Source organism: Dipodomys ordii, unplaced genomic scaffold, assembly GCF_000151885.1.
Source record: "Dipodomys ordii isolate 6190 unplaced genomic scaffold, Dord_2.0 Scaffold151, whole genome shotgun sequence".
Lineage (NCBI taxonomy): Eukaryota > Metazoa > Chordata > Mammalia > Rodentia > Heteromyidae > Dipodomys > Dipodomys ordii.
In genome coordinates, this window is record NW_012267367.1 from 3,338,443 (window position 1) to 3,358,006 (window position 19,564).

Here is a 19,564-nt window from a genome sequence, read left to right on the forward strand (position 1 = left end):
GTGGCTTTTGGTGTTGAGTTCTAATTTTATTCCCTTGTGGTCAGAGAGAATGCAAGGTATAACTTCAATGTTTCTGAATTTAGACAAGTCAAGGTACTTTTTGTAAGGATTGAAACCATTTATTTATATTTCTTGGTTTTCCCCAGTCATTGCACATCACTCCTAAATACTCTGCAGGTACTTAGAGTATATTTGTGCTGATCAACACGAACTTTGTTCTGGAAAAGGGCCATAGAACACATATGTAAGAGGTGCCTTCCTTTCAGGAAAGGTAAGATCAAGGAATGATCTTGATGTATTAAAGGGATGTTTTCCTTTTCTATTTCTAAGTAAAGATAATGTGTAGGTGAAGCCAGGTTTCTTTTTAGTTTTATCCTTTTAAAGATAAGTCACCTTAGGCTAAGTGATTCATTCAATTCTATTCTAGTTGTGTTGTACCGACAGTCAATTTGTATGTAAACGTTCTTATAGAATACAGATCTCCATGCACTGGTTAAATGTCACACATTGAAGAAGTGCCTACTAGTCTTGGCACTGAGCCTAGTATGGGGTATATGGATGTGAAACAAACACAGCCTTGTACTTGAGAGTCTTATACTCTTGCAGCTAGTAAAGCACACAGGCAGGCAGAGCATGACCTGTGTGACTTGGGCTTTCTACTTAGTGTAGGGCCCATGACCTCTGCTCAAAAGTCCCCTCTTATTCTGGGGTGATTGTCAAAGTGAACATACTTGGAGGCATGATAAGAAGTATCTTGTCATTACCATGGAAATGATGCAATTAAAATGGAGGAAAAATTGGTATCAAAATTGATATCAAAAGCCTCTGGTCTTTATACATGTGTCTCCTTAGGGAATCCTCTGTGTCCTGAAATTGGGTTTTCATTACAATAATCTTAGGAGAAATCTTGATTGATCGTAAAATTCTTTTAATGCAGGAAACCTTTGGATGTTTATAAGAAACCATCAGGAAAATGTTTTTTCCAGGGGGACCATGGATTTGACAATAAGGTGAACAGCATGCAGGTAGGAACTACATACGATGTGGAATTGTGTTGTAGCGGCACTTCCAATAGGATGGCAGACTATGTGAATTCGCATGGTCTTCGTTTATAGAGGAAGACTTGCTGCTGGGTATCGGGAATGATTAACTCTTTTTGTTATTTCTTTTTGGAAGACTGTGTTCGTAGGTTATGGCCCAACATTTAAGTACAAGACTAAAGTGCCTCCATTTGAAAACATCGAACTTTACAATGTTATGTGTGGTAAGTGACTTATTGAATCAAAACCAGTGCAACAGTCTTCGGTGAATGTAAGAACTTCCTCTACGTCAGAAAAAGCAATGAGGTGTCTATTTTCTGAGACCTTCTCCTCTCCCTGTGGAAACGTATTCTAACTTGCCTATTGGTGCAAAGGACAGAATACCATCCCCATCTAAGGCTCCTTTGTCTCCTTTCAACAGTTGACTAATGGGGAGTTTTCATAGAGTTGCTCTTGGCAGCCTGTGGCTGAACCAACATAGCATTACAGTTTGACACCACTGGTCAGAGACCTGATGAAGCAAGAACTCCTCATGGCGTTTTCTCCAACCTCTCTGTCTCACCTTGCAGCCCAGTTAAACCTTTGCCAGCTAGCATCCTGGCCAGCTATTTATGTGCTCCTAATTATTTTTCTTCCTTGAGCTTCTAGTTGCTGAATGAGGACAGCTTTTCCTATTTAGTAAGGGAGTGCCAGGCTGGTGGTTAGAGGAGGAGTCTGTAAGTCGGGTCTCCTGGGTTCTTTTCCCTTCTTGGCTGCTAATTCTTCCCCTGTCCTGCCTCTCTGTTTAGGCAAGTCACTGTGTGCCCACTTGGCAACCATTCATGTGCTCTGAAATCAGCCTGCTCGTCCGTCCCCCGTGGCACCTTAAGGAACAGAGCCCAAACCTCCTCTTGTCCTTACACCTCTTTTGGGTGCATTAGAGGGCAGGCTGTGGTTACTTATTGATCATGAGTCTCAGTGCAGGATTTGTGATTAAAAAGTCCCTGAGAAGTACAGGAAAGCCTTGATAGTGGCACCCCTAGTCCCTGAATTGTGACTATCAAACACATAACCAGTCGCTAAGTAACAGACATTAGGCAATAGCTAAGTAACAAATACATAGTCAATAGCCAAGTAACAAATACAGAGGCAATAGCTAAGTAACAAATACAGAGGCAATAGCTAAGTAAGCTCTGTTTTGGAGAATGCTTCTCTGTGTTCAGGGTCCAACAATGCATATGGTTATTTTAGGAAGCTATGAGAAGACATTGTGAGGTGAGACTGGTTTAGGAAGTGTGAAGGGAGTTTCTGCCCTCCTAAATGTGGTTTTATCCAATTGTCATTTGTATTCAGAGTTCACAAATTTTTATGAGGTGCCATATGTCATTTAAAAAAAGTATTTGAGAAGTACCTAGATCCTTTTGTTTCTTTTTTTTTCTAAAATCAGATCTCCTGGGATTGAAGCCAGCTCCTAACAACGGAACCCATGGAAGTTTGAATCACCTATTACGTACTAATACCTTCAGGCCGATCATGCCAGAGGAAGTTACCAGACCGAACTACCCAGGGATCATGTACCTTCAATCTGACTTTGACCTGGGCTGTGCCTGTGATGATAAGGTAGAGCCAAAGGTAGAAATCATATTTATGTTTTTCATGGAGGAGCCGCTTGGGTGTACAACAGCATTGTCCAATAGAACTTTCTGTGATGATAGAAATGATTTCTACCTCTGCTGTCCAGCCTGGAGCCACTGGGTGATATGACTTAAGGTTTAAAACTATCTTGTCATTATTTGGAATTTAAATGTAATTCACCATCTGCAGCTCAGGGCTACCAAACTGGAGAGCACCGGTATAGTACATGAAGAGCAAATTGCTATTCTGTGAGGTTGCAGCTCCAAGCCAGAGTTCTTTCTTTTGTTCAGTCATGGATCACATGTCTATTAGTGATAGTCCTGACAGGAATCAGGTGTCCATATCAAAGAGGTTTTGAAAGACACATCATGGGGATTATTTTAATCATGTTTAATGAGAAAATTATTTACAAAGACTAGGCAGGCTGGATGGAAAGTAACCAGTATGGATGGATGGTAAAGTGTGAGGGATTAGCAGGGTACCTCCAAAACATGAAAGAGGAATAATAGGAAAAAGTTAGTAGAATGGCAAAGAGACAAATAGGAAAAAAACACTTATGATGTTTGGTTGATGAGAGCAGCCAATACACTACAACTTGAGAGAGAGAAGGGGAATATGATCCCCCCCACCTCTTCTAGTGCTTAATAGGAAGGCACAGGGAAAGTTTGCTCTCTGATGTAGTTTCTTGAAGTCAGCTTCCCAGGATATAGAACAGGGTAGGCATACGTGTCACATGGATGGAGTGGTGTTCTTGCAAACACAGACTCTTCATTGCACCATGTTTGGATAGTGTCGAATCCTAAACAAATGAAAAATATTAAGCAATAATTTACTGGTGGAATTTTCTATTGATTAGAGACGAATAGGCTGCCAATCAGAGTTTCAATAAGCAAGACTTCTACACTAAGTTGGCACAAAGCCAGCTCAAAGCAAGAAAATCTGATGTTGGTTTGTATTGTTTTGTTATATACATTATACACATTGATATTAGGCCTCAGCAAAATGGAAAATAAATATCCCACTACTCAATCTCCTTCCTTCACCAGTTGCTTCCCTCCTAGGATTCCTAGGGGACTAGACGTCACAGTGTGGCAGGATTCCCACTGGAGGAATATAGTTTATTTCTTTTCTTCATCCTCCCATTTCATTTTGATCTCCTTCTTCTGCCTTCTTTTCACAAGAACCAAGAAGGCAGGCTATGCTCAGAACTCAGCTGGAGGCTGAGACCTTGAATTGCCAAGGTCAATATGAAGGTCACCTTGTGAAGAGAATCCTAAATACAGTGAATCTTGTTAGTTGTATCTTGTTCTCTGATTTAGTCCTTATCTAGAGAAGAAGCAGTCTTTGGGATATCTTCTCTTAAACTAGTTTAGAGAAATTCTGGATTGTTTTTATTTGTGGATGTCTTAAAAAAACTTTCCATTAAAAATAAAAACAAACCTAAACATATAGAAAGGCTATTGAGGTTAGTTCAAGCTCAGTGTACCAAGACAGAAAAAAGAAATCATAACAGATTAAGTGGATACTCTTGTGTTCTCTTCCCCATCCTTCCTTCATATCCAGTTAACTGAGGGTAAGTCTCATGCATGTCTGTGTATTTTCACTCTCTATATATGTACCTCTTAAATAACGTATGAAGTAATAATCATGGTATGTCTCCTAAAATAACTTGTGCTATAATTTTTCATGTTAACAATTGTTCTAAGTATGCTATGATAGTACCCAAATCTTGCAGTTACTTGAGATAGACTTCTGTGTATTAATACATGAAGTTATCACTCATTTTTGTTTGTGAATAATTTAATTATATAAATACAGCTTACTGACCTTCATTTTTCCTACTTAAGAACATTTGGTAATTTCCAAACATCTCTTAAAAACAATGCTGAGATGTTATTATGTGTAAAGGTGTTTTTGTCCACAAATACTAGACTACCTCCAGGGGATATTGGGATGGAAATGTTGCTGAATGATTTTTGTTCTGTTTTACTGATTTCTGTTCTGATTTGCTTTTTAGCTTTGGAAAAAGTAATGTCATAGTTTAGTTTTGGAAGTCATTTTAGTATACCTAGGGATTCAAAGAAACACAGAAACAGTATTATAATTATTGTAATTAATTTGTGTGCATGTGCCTAACGTAGCCATCAGGGTACAAGAAAGAATATTTCTTTTTTAATATATATATTTTAAGAAAGAATATTTCTGATTTGCTTTCTTCTTTTCTTTCCTGGTTTTCACACATGAAGAACAAGTTGGATGAGCTCAACAAACGCCTTCATACCAAAGGGTCTACAGAAGGTAAGAGACTGTTTTCAAAAACACAATGAGATAATGTTGGCTTTTCGTTTATAGAAGACTTTCTATGTATTCCATAGGGTAAGCACAAAATTTCTAATTGTACTTGCAATTGTTATTTGTCTTGAAAGTGATTTTTGTATGCATCTAGCGAAGGGTTGTTCTATGTACAAAAGGTGCCACAGTGTCATCGAAAATTCTACTGGTATTTGTATTGTCCTTAGACAATCCATTGGGGATCTAGTGTGTCATATTAGTGAAGGTTGCTAATGAGAACTCCTGTAAAGAAAATGGTTGTCATGCTTCTAAGTGCTTGTGGCTGTTCCACTACTGAATCTCACCCACTTTAGGAGTCCATGTATATTGCCTTAGAGAAACCAAACCAGAACTCTGTCTTCATGTAGAGGATCATCTTGAGCTCTGATTCATTCTTCTCTTATTTTACATATAATGTTAACAAGCATGTATTGGGAAATGCTTATACAGTTAGCATATGACAGAAACAAAGAGGATCTTAGTGATTTGTAATAAGAAAGATACATATATTGCTCCCATTTTAGTTCACTGACTGTCGCTTAGTGTGGCTTTGCTCCATGCATGCTCTATTCTAGAATCCTGGCTGACAGAGTATGTTGGGATGATGGCAGCACACAGAGCTGTGCACTGGGACTTGGTACTTCTGTTGTATGAGGCAGGTCACTAAGCAAAGACAAGCACCCAGTACAAACTATATAGGGAAGTATATTATGTCCATGGAAACTCTGTGAGTGTCCACAAAGAGTTGAGTCTGCTAGTGACATAGCAATGAGCAGGAACAGTAACTCATTAGGAACATGAGTACAGTCTACCATGAAAATTCTTCTTTCTGATTATGAAATTCCAAAAAAGTAGAAGAAGAAGAAAAAAGACAAAGCCTAACAAAATGGAGACTACAGGTTGCTATCTACAATAGGCAGCTTGGTGAAGCTTCAAGGGAAAGAATGTATTAAAGAAACACAGGGAACCCATGCCTGTAGCCCAAGTCAGGCTGTACAGATGCATGCACTCCAATTCTCTGGGGACCGCCACTTGAATTATTACCTTCCATGCGATTCTGTTTATCATATGTGTGCTTTCCAATCTGATTAAGCAGAGGTTGGGCAAATGAGCAGAAGATTTTATTTACTTTTTTTTTCTCTTTATAAAGATCGTCATCTGTCCCCCATCTCCCTTTCCTCCCTCACCACCCTCCTCCTTCTTTGTTTGATCTCAGAGCACAGAGACCTTTTGTCAAATCTTTGGATGAACCCAGCTTTCAAGATAAGTCTTAGTTGGTAAAAGCTGTCTCATACAAACTCTACATGTGATACACAATCTCTGGCACTTAACCACCAGTGGACTGGAGTGATATTGTAATTAGAAAAATTGAGGTCTTGCCAGGATCCAAGGCTAGGGAGTCTATGATTTGAGTTTTTCAAATATTTAGTCACTACTGCAAATAAATAGCACGGAGATGATTTTCTCCTGAAAGGGCACATTGATGCATTGTTGATTATGACAGTTTTTTTTTTAAACAGACTCATATGGTTTTGCTGATTCAAACTCTGGTTGCTTGTAGTGATAAAACATTCTTATCTGTGGAAAAAAATTCTTCATTTAATTTGTTGGGGAGTGTTTTTATGTGAAAAAAATAAGAGCCCTACAACTCAGCACAAACAGCAGCCTCAAACCTCCACATATGAAAGCAAGAGGCATCTTCTTAGTGTATTTGTGGCTGTCACGGGTAGCAGGAGCTGTAGTTAGTGATGTCCCTTGTACATTGAGGGTCTTGTGTGTGTGTGTGGGCGTGCATGTGTGTGTGTGTGTGTGTGTGCACTGATTCTAGGGCTTGAATTCAGAGTCTATGTACTGTCCCTGAGCTTTTTTTTTGTTCAAGGCTAGAGCTCTACCACTTGAGCTGCAGTTCTACTTCTGGCTTTTCTGGTGCTTAATTGGAGAGAGGAGTCTCATGGACTTTCCTGCTTGTTTGACTTTGAACCGCATTCTTCATATCTCTACCCCCCACTGAGTAGCTAAGATTATAGGTGTGAGCCACTAGCACCTAGCTCACTGAAGAATATTTTTATGTGACTAAACTATAAAGTTTGTGTGTTTTCATGGAAATAAATCTGTGGATACATTCAGCATTTGTTAAGCCAACCCTGAGCCAATGTTGGATTGGCTCTGGTTTTTCTGTGACATCTGCACAAGTGTTAGTTTCTAATCTATGGCTTCAAAATGATATAAAATATTAGGTGAGAAGTATAGTAGGAAAAGGCCTCGGTCTGCTGATAATCTGGACCTTAAGGATACAGCGGAAACCTTAAAAGTATTACATGAAATAAAGTATTGATATCATTATTGTGTTATACGTAAAGCCTTTCTGTGTTTAGATTCTAGAATATGTGCAAACTTCAGAGCCCTCCCATTTTTCTTGGTCTTTGTCTCTGTTTTTTTTTTTTTTTATTAGTTGTATCTCACTTGTTTCTTCAGCAGCAAAGCCATATTTTCTGGGTCTGAGTGCTCTCAAGTCTTTATGATGTTTTTTCGTGTGATAAAGTCCTGTCTTCCATTTAAAATATTCATTGTCTGCTGTGAATGAGAATCGTTGTGGGTGAGTGCCTTGTGTTGTTCAGAGCCATCACTTCCCCTTTCTGTACCTGTTCGGTCTGTATTTAGTCTCACAAAACATTTCCTACACCTAAAGTTCTACACAGATGGGAAGCAGGGCTATTGGTGCAATTAGTTGTTGAAAACACAGATGGTGGTTGGTAGTTTTTCAGAGGGACACATTTGTGGATGTTTTAATGACATAGGCTATAAATCACCCAGAAATCTTTGCAAAGCACACATGTGAAAGTTGAACATTCCGATAATGAAACAACCTAGGGATATTTGAAGCTAAGATAGAGGTATAGTAAACTCATCCTAGGCAATATTTTGCTACAAATATTTTAAGCTGTTATAGAATCAAGCCTTTTGCTAGAATGAAGAGGAATGAAAATGTAGTTTCCTAAAATGATGACTATGTTTGCTAAAGGATTTCTAAATAGATGGGAACTTCCACGTTGTTAGTGTTTGTAGGTCACATGTTAACACTTACTGTACCATGAAAACTCATTTTCTTGGAACACTGAATGAATGGGTAAATGAATGAATGAAATGGAAAAATGTTTATCTCCCATAATGGGCAACTCAGGCTCTATAGCCAGGTATGCATTTCATTGTGAGAATAATTGAACTATTTTTTTCACCTTAGTCTTTTCTGCATTTACCTTCCTGAAAAATGTTTTCTATTTCCTTGAGTTTGCACTCCTCTTTATGTGAAAAGAAAAGTCGTTTTAACACCTATGTATTCTTATATGTAATGAGCAGTTAGTTTGGATAGAAACATGACTTAAGCACTCTTAATTCCTACTACTTTAAACCAGAGTGCTGAATATGATTGGCTGTTTTCAATTATAAAATGATACTCCTTCTTTTTTTTTAATTGGTGATGTTAGTTGTACCATAGAAGGACGGTGATGTATTTGTGTTTATCTATGTAGCTGTGTTGGTGTGTGTGATTTCGGGGAGACTTAGAAAATATCAATATATAACTTGTGATTGATAGTGAGATGCAAGATGAATTTGACAACAGATACTGGACTTTAATTCTCTTTACCTAACAATATTCTTTGCTGATGTTGAAGTAGAGCAAAGTCCCTTTATAAACCACTACAATTACTAGCACGAGAAATTTGGGTGGAGATTGAATTTGTTTCTTTATCTACTTTGCTTCCTAACAATGTGAAGATACTGGGCTTCTTGGTTCATATCTGCAATCCCAGCATCCAGATAGAGGAGTGTGAGTTTGAGAACAGTCTGGACTGTACAATGAGTCCAGGCCACATTATGCTACATGGAGAGATCTTGTGTCAACAGACCCTCTCCCCATCACATACACACCACACAGTAGTGTTCCTGGAGAGGCTAACATAATTACAAAGCAATAAAGAGCTGAGTTGAGATCTGACTAGTTCTATATGACATAAAAACCTATATGAGTTCCTCTGAAATTATTTCTTGTTCTAAGTGTTGAAGAACATGTCAGGTGAAAATTTTAATGCATCTCAGGGTTTGGAAGTTGATTTTTTTTCTATGATGGAGCTTGAATTCAGGGCCTGGGCTCTGTCCTTGGACTTTTTCACTCATTCTACCACATTGAGCCTCAGCTCCACTTCCAGTTTTCTGGTGGTTAATTGGAGATAAGCATCTCATGGACTTTCCTGTCTGGGCTGGCTTTGAACTCCAGTCTCAGCCTCCTGAGTAACTAGGATTACAGGCATGAGCCACCAGCACCAGGCTACCAGATGCTTTGATACAAGTATTGTCCCTCATTAGGGATTACTAATGTAGTTGCATTCTATAGGCAGAGTTCACACCCAAAAGAGTTTGTCTTTCATCCTCATAGGTCCTGCTCTAGACTAGCCCAACAGACAGAATCAACCTAGATTCTTCCCAAAAGGCTAAGGAGAGGAAAAAGGAGCCCAAAACATGAGACCTAGAGACCAAGTTCTGTTAGATAGCAATGGAAGTAGCACTGATATGCTCATTCTATCTTGCAGAACTATGGAAACTCGGTATTAAAAAAAATGGCTTATCAACATATATTGACCATGATATTATGTGTTGGCATTGTTGGAGATGGAAGGCTAAGGTAGTGAGTACCTCAAAGTTTCTGTCACCATTATAAAGTTGCTGTTCTTGTGAAAGATTTAGCAGATGAATACAGCATGGTGTTTTAAGGGTTGGAGTTTGAAAGAGCAGGGCACTAATAGAGGCAGTGACTGTACTCCCACAGGAGCAATTGAAATGGCAATGTATGATAATCAGCACTTGGAAGGCAAAAATGAAGAAAGGATACAGGGCAAGGAGGAACCTAGTGTGGAGATCTTGTGGTAAAATTTAAGAGCATGTTATTGTGGGAGTGAATGTTTCAGAAAATAAAAGCAGAGAAAGGATTTCATGTGGCTCCCAGGCAGCTAGCCAGTGGGTGGTAATTATGAATCAGGAAGCTGAGAAGGGAAAAGAAACATAAACTCAAGTCTGCATGACCCAACTTTGGAAGACAAAAAAGCGTACATTCTGGGGAAGTCCACACCACTTAAAAAGATTTATCTGGCCATATTTTGCCAGATGTGGCTATCTGGAGGACCTTGGCATGAAACCGTATGCCAGAGACAGCGTTGTAAACAGGAATGTGGGGCAGGGAGGGAAGGCTGGGCTTGGCATTCTCCAGAATAGGAACAATGCCTGAGAGCTATGGATGAAGCTAGATCCACATCAAGACATCAGAGAGAAGAGATGAACGATGGGTAGATGGGTCCAATTGGACAGGAGACATAGATTCTAATGTTCTATTGCACCTCAAGACTACTTATGCCAATAAAGTCATTCAAAATGTTTTGAAAAGTAAATATCAAAAAGTGGGGGAGTGAGAAGAGACCAGAAGAACGTAATTCAGAGGCAAAGTCTTGTGGTCTATCTAGTCTTGAGGTGAATATTTCAAAGTGTGTATGGCCTGAGACCCATAGACATTTTTTTTTTTTTGGTCTGACTCAATGCAATGTGTGGTGCACCTACCATTTATAAACATGAGTGGAGTCAGTCTGTGACTGAAAACCTGTAATTCTGTCATGCTCTGATGAAAAGATGAAGCCCAATGGTATCTTCACATTTCTGGTTCTTAACTGCAAAGCTTCTTTCTTTGGTGGAACTGGGTACAACAATTTGATCGCAAGACAGAGAAGTCACATTTTGAGTCTTCATTACAAAGCTGGTGACAGTGAGCAGATACATTTCCCCTAAACTTGCAGCCTTGAATATACTTAATAATGTTAGGAAACTGAGCCACGAGAGTAGTAGAGTTTAAAAAAAAAAAGAGAAAAGAGCAGAAAAACAATTTAAACAAACCAGATCAATTAATGGAGAGTTGAGGAAGGATGCCACAGTGACCTTAGGAGAGTCGGGAGACATGAGGCATGGAGCAAAATGGCGGCTAAGATGGTCAAAGGGCCCAAATTGGGTCACAGGGAGCTTGAGAGAGTTCAAAGTGTCTTGAGAGTTCACGATGCAGTTCTGGCAGATCCAGTGATCTATTGTCCAGGTCCTCTCCCCTGCCTCTGGGAATTCAGCCACACCTATCACCTGGGGCAGAGATGGGGTTTTACCTTTAAGAGTTTTCAGGACATCCCCATCATCCACCAAGATGCCAAGATGGTGCCAGTTAGACCCAGTATCTGTATTTCAAAACTACTAAGCTTTAGGAAGATCTGGGTATTTTTTTGGGGGCGGGTGGATGGTGGAGGCAGGTGGGGGGATGTGGGGGAGCAGGTTGAGAGTTGAATTGTCTGCTGGAGGCTGTAGTTGGAATATTAGGAGATTGTCAAAGCCATTGTGTTTTTTCTTATGCTGAGTAACAATGGAGAAAATACAAATCAGATAATGATATATGTGTACTCCAGCTGGATTCCAAAAACTACAGTTGTGTCAAAAAGCTTGGAAATCACAAAACCCAAAGTTTTGAAGCAAGATGAATTTATATTTGCAGAGCCAAAGAGCAGAGATGAAGAAACTACACTGAGGAAAACTTTCCTGATGTCCTGCCAATCTTTGTGCTCCTCTTTTCTTTATGTTTCTCTCTCTTATCTCTTCTATCATCAACTCTGTGATCGTATTACTTGTTTAGCACTTTGAGTGTAACTGAGGTACTATTAACAATTATGCCACAGCAACAGACATAAATTGGGATGTAGGACACACTGGCTTAAATTTGTATGCTCTTTACGGTAGTGGTTATGATTCTTGAACAGATCCTCCACATCCATTCCAGGGGACCACGCAGAGGCAGGCAGGCACAGGAGAAAGATGATTACAAGGTTTATTAGAGGAGCCATATTTCTTCAGGAGAGGGAGTACATGGTGACCTCCACTATCTAAGTAGCAGCAGGGTCTGGGGGTAGGAAGTGAAGTAGATCGGAGCTCAGGTGGGTCTCGGTGGAGAGAGAGAGGGGCCAGCTGTATGGAGGGAACTCCAGGGCTGGGAGTTGCTCAGGGCTGGGTGGAGCTGAGGACCAAAGGTTGGCATAATACTAACAATTCTCTGAGATTTATCACACACTGTAAGATACCTCTGATATGGTGCAGACCATTTTGCATGTCTGTCATGTCTGCCACATTTGTCTTTCCCATTGAACTGTGAGCTCTTGGAGGGTAAGTGTTCTAGCTTAACTATCTTTGCACAGTATATCCATTCTACATCCCAAAGTTTGACATTAAAAAAAATGGTTTAGTCATGTGCAGGTGGCTCAGGCCTATAATCCTTAGCTACTCTGGAGGCTGAGATCACACAGTTTGAAGCCAGCCCAGGCAGGAAAGTGTGTCGTTTATCTTCAATAACCACCAAAAACCCAGAAGTGAAGCTGCAGCTCAAGTGGTAGAGTGCTATCCTTGAGTACAAGGATCATGCCAAAGCCTAAAGCCCCAGGACCAGCACAGACCACACACACACACACACACACACACACACACACACCACACACACACACACACACACACACACACACACACACATACACACAAACATTACAAAAGGAAAAAGAAGGATTTTTCTCTCCCACCCCATGTTTTATGGGGGGAATACATCAATGGTTATATTAGGAAGAAGAGAAATGACAGGATTGATGAGGAAGACTGGAGAATTTATTTCTTTTTCTTTTGGGGTGGAGTATTGTAAACTTTTATTTAAATGATCACATACAAGTTATAAAACACACTTGGAAAGATAGTGTATTGCAGGTGCTTCTGTAACTGCTTTCCTTCTTTCTACCTAACATTTCAAGATTATTTCATACTTTCCTTCCCATTTATTTATTTATTTTATTCTGTACAGAATATTTTGGACAGTGATAAATAAATCATATTATAAATTATAGAGTTTCTCATGATGATAAGAAGCAAGGCGTTGCAAATAAATCAGCCGTGGAGGAGGCCTGGAGGAAGGAAGAGTTGGTGGAGACTTTCAGTTATCCAAACTGTTGCTTTTAGTTGCTGTGCGGAAGGGTGGTGCATGGAGAAACATGGCTGCTATTTTGGTGTCCCCTTAATGGAATAGAGGAGAGGTTAGGCTTGAATCTGAGTTTGGAGGAACATGCTTGGTAAGCATTAAAACTTGAATGATAAGAAACAGAATAGCTTCTCAAGGAATTCTGATACTTTTGCTTCCAGCTGAAACCAGGAAATTCAGAGGCAGCAAAAATGAAAACAAGGAAAACCTTAATGGAAATTTTGAACCTAGAAAAGGTTTGGTTTGAGTTTTGAAGGAAAGTCTGGGTCTGTTTACTGCCCCCAAGTACTACTGTGAACGATTTGCTGGCTTTTAATTTGTTTGTTATATTTCACTTATTTAATATTGTCATATTATGTTTAATTCTTTGGGGTGGGCCTCCAAATTTGGCAGCCCCAGCAGGGCTTTTCCATTTACTGCAATGCTTAGAACAGGCTTGTGTTGCAATCGTGTGTACCATTCTGCCTCAAATCAGCAGTTCTACTTGGGAGGGGTTCGCAAAATATTCTGTGAAGGGCTTGCTCTAGTCTACCCAGAATGGCAACCCTTTAATTAAAGCAACATGTATACATAATTTAATAAGTGATTGCCACAACTGATTTTTTTCCCTATAGAGCAGTAGTTAAAACAGATTTTTTAAAACCACTAATACTTAGGGTACTGTGAATTGCCTAAGTCTCAATCTCTAATGTTTGGGACTACCAAGACCCCCGTTTCTAAGAGTTGATGGAAGGTTTAGCCTATCCAAAGTCAAGCTTCAGGCTTGTGAGTGGAGAATGAAGCATTTTAAACTCCAGTTTCTTTCCTTAAAGAGTAAGTTTTCAGACCTTTATTTTGTTTCCTAAGAGGAGAGCTTTCCCTTGGGGAATCTGACAGACAGCATTTGGGTATTTTAAGTGAGAACTTCTCTCTTCTGTATTTAAATGACTCTCATAAATGCCCACTTATTTTATCTATACATGTTCCTTTAAGTTCCTACCTAAAGAGTTTATCCCCCTTTTGACAAAGCTGCTTACTTTAAATGCTTTTTACCACTCACTGTTGATGCTAAAATAATACATATTTGAGGTGCAATTTGCAAATAGTGACAAGAGTGCCTTCTTCTTAATTAAATCATTGTTTAATCTGGTCAACCCTTTCAGAGGTCAGGTTATTTAATTCTACAAAAAAACATCCCATCCTATTGGCTGAATCATTTTCAAGATTTACTTCCCAGTTTCTCTGCCATACATTTAAAATTTTTAGAACTAAAAACTGCATTGACACAATATGACATTTACCTGATAGTTTTCTTAACTGTGAAACTTGACCCATGCTGAGGACATCAGATAAATCATTACAGTGTTAGGAAAAGTAATTTGATTAAATTAAGGAGAAGGTGTTACATTATTAATAAGTAAGCTAGCAAATTTTAGAACACTTATCTCACTCCTAATATTTCTTTAACATTTGATTTAAGTTTTAATATACATTTAATATAGTTTATTTTATTTTCTTTCCTAGAAAGACATCTCCTCTATGGAAGACCTGCAGTGCTTTATCGGACTCGATATGATATCTTGTATCACACTGACTTTGAAAGTGGTTATAGTGAAGTTTTCTTAATGCCACTTTGGACATCATATACTGTTTCTAAACAGGTCATTGAGAATATTGGAATTTATATTCTTCATTTATCACATTCCTCACATTAATACTGTGATTATTGCTTGCTTAAAAGAGCTTTCTCTTACACTTCATCCCCTTTTCTTCTTGATAAAAGAAATCCTATTTCATTTCATCCAGGATATTTTGATGTTCTGCTAGTTCCATGGCAATGCGTGAAATGATCATAGGGGAGCATGCTAATTCTTTTCGTTTTGTTTTTAACTCTAGTTAACTTTTGCCCAGTGCTTAAAGAAGCCATAATATGGGTTGCTTTATTTGTTTGCTTTAATAAATGTTGATTTTTTTAGAACAGTTTTCAGTTAGCACCAAGATTTAGTGGAAAATAGAACCCTCATTTTCCTCCTGTCTATACATAGCCCTATCCCGGCCAGCATCCTGTTTTATTAAAATACATTCAGCATCTTGATTGCATTTTAATAAAAGATATATGCTGGAATTTGATGAAGATGAGATATGTAGATAAATATCATAATTAGAAAAAGTAACTTGACAGTTGAAATCCATTCCTTAGTTTCTTTATATAAATAAAGAAAATATTTCTACTGCTCCCTTCTAGCTCCTTGTTGATTTGTACTATGTACACACATGTGTATACTCTTATGCATTCTGTATATGTTTTCTGTGCATATAGATGTACCTTTTATATATATATATATATCCTCTCTAAGAGTATTAGATTATTATTTCTAAGAGTTAGTTTTGTGGAATTCTCTTCATTATTTCAATGGCATGGTCATTCTTTATGCATTATTTTATAAAGACTTTGATAAAGTATTTCTGTAGAAAAGATAAGTTTTAAAATTGGCTTACTGTATTTAACCATAGGACCATTTTAAAGGATACAGTATCAGAATATTAACTGTGTCAAGACAGCAGGGTTTGGGCTAGGATAGTTTGCAAGAGAGCAATCTGGTGTGAGCATGTCCTCTGGAATCGGTTGTCTCTGTGGTAGAATTACTGACTGTCTCTGGCTTTTTAGGCTGAGGTCTCTGGCATTCCTGAGCATCTGACCAATTGTGTCCGTCCCGATGTCCGTGTGTCTCCTGGTTTCAGTCAGAACTGTTTGGCCTACAAAAATGATAAACAGATGTCCTATGGATTCCTCTTTCCTCCTTGTAAGTTACAGAGCATTAGGCTGTGGTTACGTTCTGGAGGGTGACACATGCTGGTTAGGGTTTTAGTGGCTCTGGTTTTCTTCAAGAGAGGCCATGTGAGAGAATTGTCTCCCCATTCCCATTACCCCACAAGTGACCAGAAATCTAGTTTTCCAGGATAATTCTAAAATGTAAGGGAAATTTAGTTTTCCTCCACACAAATGAGAAGCTGAGAGTGAAATAGTAAATCATGAAATAGTAAATCCTTTAAGTAATACTATAATGGTGGTGATCTCTTAAAGATATGTGGGACCTTTAGTTATCTCTCACGATCTAATGAAAATTTAAAAATTATAGTGATTTTTTTCCATTTTTAAAATTAGCATCAATTAGTCATTTTGATATGTCCATATATGTATAGAACGCACATTGATCAGACTTACTCCCTCTGTTAAAGGTTTTTAAAAATGTAAAGTGCACCAATGAAATCAAGTTCCTAAATAAAATATTTAGTAGTCTCAATAACCAAGAGGGAAGGAATTTTTTGAGAGAGAGCTATTAAGTGGGGGAAAAAGAGGTTGAATGGGAGGAAGGTAGAAAATATTGTCTAAAGGAGGTAATGAGTAAGAATAAAAAGTAGATTCATTTCCTCCCTGCTGTTTGGACCAGTTTAGAAGACTGTTTCTGCTGATGTAGATTTTGGTAAGCAACATACACTATTTGCTTTCTTAATGTTTAGATCTGAGCTCTTCACCAGAGGCTAAATATGATGCATTCCTTGTAACCAATATGGTTCCAATGTATCCTGCTTTCAAACGTAAGTCCAATGTTTGCCTAATAAACTGTTACTTATGAAAATAAATATTTCTAAATTTACCACTTACCTTGTCTACCTCTACATTAATTTTAATATTAATAATACCTTTCGTGTGTTTAACCTTTATAATTTTTGAAGACCTTTCATGTAAATGCTCTCCTGTTGACCTGAAATCTGAATCTGATGACACAGAAAGTGACCCAAGTCGTTAAGTGGTGGGAGCGAAGTTAAAGTGTGTGTTTTTCTTTTTACCTGTAGTTCTTTCTATTTTAATGCTTATAATTTTCAGGGTTAAAAAGGGTCTTCGCTGAATTTTGGTGGTCACTTGGTATTTATTTACTGAGCAGTACAGTAAAAGGTTCTTGCAGGGCTGTCCTTTAGCTCCTGTATTCTGAAAATTGATTCTGAATGTTGACCCCCAGCAAGAGCTTAAGGTCTCTTCAGATTCTACAGAGCTATGCAAATCGTTTTAGGGTTTTTGTTTTTTGTTTATTTTTTTTAAATTTGATGCTTGTCCTGGGGCTTGAACTCAGAGCCTGAGCACTGATAGAGCTCAAGGATAGAGCTCTACTATGTGAGCCACAGCTCCACTTTCTGACACATTTTTGCTAGTTAGTTGGAGATAAGAGTTTCATGGACTCAGTCTCCTGAGTAGCTAGGATTACAGGCGTGACCCCCTGACACCCAGCTGTTTTAGATTTTGTGTACAATTTTTTTTGTAAAGACATAAATATTTTTGGAAGCTAGTGATTCTGTGAACTATATAGATGCATTAAACCCTGGTCAACCAAACCAAATTTTAATCTCTGGAGTGGGACCACTGGTGATGTGAACATAAACATTACAGTTAAATTTTCATTGGTGCAATGAAGAGATTTTTATCACATGGCCTAGAAGTCTTAAAATGCATTTCCCAGTGGCCAAAGCAATCTGCTTTCTGATTCTCATAATAAATAATCTGTCCATTTGTCTATCCATCCAAAGATAGAGAAAGCATTATGAAATGATATCTATGGTCTTTTACTCTATTTGCAGTGAGTGACCTATGAGGTTATGGGACAGGTGGAAAGAGGCAGTTATTTCCTAACTGGCCTTGGTTTAGGAGGATTGGGTTATGTGACAGAACCTTAGATAATAGAAACAAGTGACTGCGGCAGACCATACGATACTACTGAAATGACTTCCATGAGTAGAGGAAAAAAATGTTTATTTGATGTCCTTTTTAGTGAATGAAGTCAAAGGTAGAATCTATTATCTATGAGTAAAAAGTAAAAATTTGTTGTTGTTTTTAAAGGTTTCCTAGTTTGTTCTGAGCCTTACATGACAAATGTCTCAGAAAGTCAGATATGTGTATTTATTTCAATGATATTTGGAAGACAGCTTCAGTTAATTGCTACAAATTAAGATTTCCTGGATTCCTTTATTTCTTATGGATGCACTCTTTTTTTGACCAGCCAGTAATAAAAGAAACACCACACAGCCTGAAGCTGGTGTGGAAAATTTGCTGTTCTCTTCTTTCCTGGGGGAATGCTTTCTTCAAATGCCAAATTTCTGCAAGTTTGGCCTTTTGCCTGTTCTTATTGTTGTTTCTCTCTCCTTTGCCCCCTCTATTTCTCCCTCTCTCCCTCCCCCCTTTTCGCTTTCTCTCTGTGTGTCTCTGTCTCTTTGTCTCTGTCTCTGTCTCTCTCCTCAAATTGACACTTGGTCTTTCTCTAGCTGTCTTTCTTCAAACATTGAACCCGAAGGAGCTCTGAAATCCCCGGAAGGAGTGACATTAGAGGGAGAAATGGATTGTAGTGGAGAAACCAGACATACAGGGCAGGGAATGAGTTTGGGCAGAAGGAAGAGCAAATCTAAAATCTTAGGTTGGAACAGGTACGGCAAAATTGGAGGAAGAAAACCTTATACATGAGAGAGAAAAAGAAGGAAGTAAAATCAGAGACAGGCAGGGCTCATGTATGGGAGTGAGGTTTTTATTTTAATTATAATGAAAAATTATATGAAGTATTTGAAATGGGTAGTATGATATAAATGTGTGAGAGAGACATAGAGACAAAGAGAAGAAAGAAGAAGAGGAGGAAGAACAGGAGGAGAGGAAAGAGGAAAAGAAGAAGAAAAGGAGGAAGAGGAGAGGAAGAAAGAAAAGAAGAGGAAAGGAGAGGAGAAAGAGAGGGATTTGATTTATGGTAAAAAAGGAGCTAGTCTTTTGTGGTAGTTCATTTCAGAGAGGATGGTAATTGGGCAGGCTAGAGAAAGCATTAAAAATGATGCCACCTGGCCAACTTTTGGATGCATGGATTGCATCTTGGAGACTCACTTGGGACTAAGCACATGAATGAGATCATAAAGGAAGCAAAAGAAATGGAAGGCCTTATTTCCATTGGCGCAGAAGCTCCATATCTTCTACATATCCAGTTCACTTGTTGGCATGTTCTGCATATTCTTCTTCACCTAGGAAACGCCTGCCCATCCATCCTTCAGATTCCAGCTCCATAATTTCATGTAGGCACTTCTCATAAGTTACAGTAACTCTATTTGCTCTTGGCTCATAGGATACATTCTAGAGGGAATTTTACCAAATCAAGGGGTCTGGTTCATGAAAACTGTTATTTGTCTTTGCACAGGGGTGTGGCATTACTTCCAAAGGGTATTGGTGAAGAAATATGCTTCAGAGAGAAATGGAGTTAATGTGATAAGTGGACCCATTTTTGACTATGACTACAATGGCTTACGTGACACAGAGGATGAAATCAAACAGTGAGTTTTTCATTTTCATCCAGGGTGTGATACTGACCATCCAAGACATCACTCAAGGCTGCTTTGTAAATATTCATATGTTAAGAAAGAGTTGATACTCCTTAATTTTTTCTTTGAATCATTTTCTTCAGTTTTTAAACATTTGATTAAATGT

General features: G+C 38.5%; 1 protein-coding gene across 1 annotated transcript in view; it reads left to right on the forward strand.

Moving 5' to 3' along the window:
• Enpp2 (ectonucleotide pyrophosphatase/phosphodiesterase 2) overlaps positions 1–19,564 on the forward strand; it is a 77,002-nt gene that overhangs the window by 52,110 nt on the left and 5,328 nt on the right. The window contains exons 16-24 of the mRNA XM_013032231.1: positions 938–1,025; positions 1,177–1,264; positions 2,467–2,639; positions 4,901–4,952; positions 13,236–13,310; positions 14,578–14,714; positions 15,722–15,857; positions 16,576–16,653; positions 19,278–19,410. Coding sequence (XP_012887685.1) covers positions 938–1,025; positions 1,177–1,264; positions 2,467–2,639; positions 4,901–4,952; positions 13,236–13,310; positions 14,578–14,714; positions 15,722–15,857; positions 16,576–16,653; positions 19,278–19,410 — 960 coding nt within the window. The remainder of the gene's footprint in view (positions 1–937; positions 1,026–1,176; positions 1,265–2,466; positions 2,640–4,900; positions 4,953–13,235; positions 13,311–14,577; positions 14,715–15,721; positions 15,858–16,575; positions 16,654–19,277; positions 19,411–19,564) is intronic.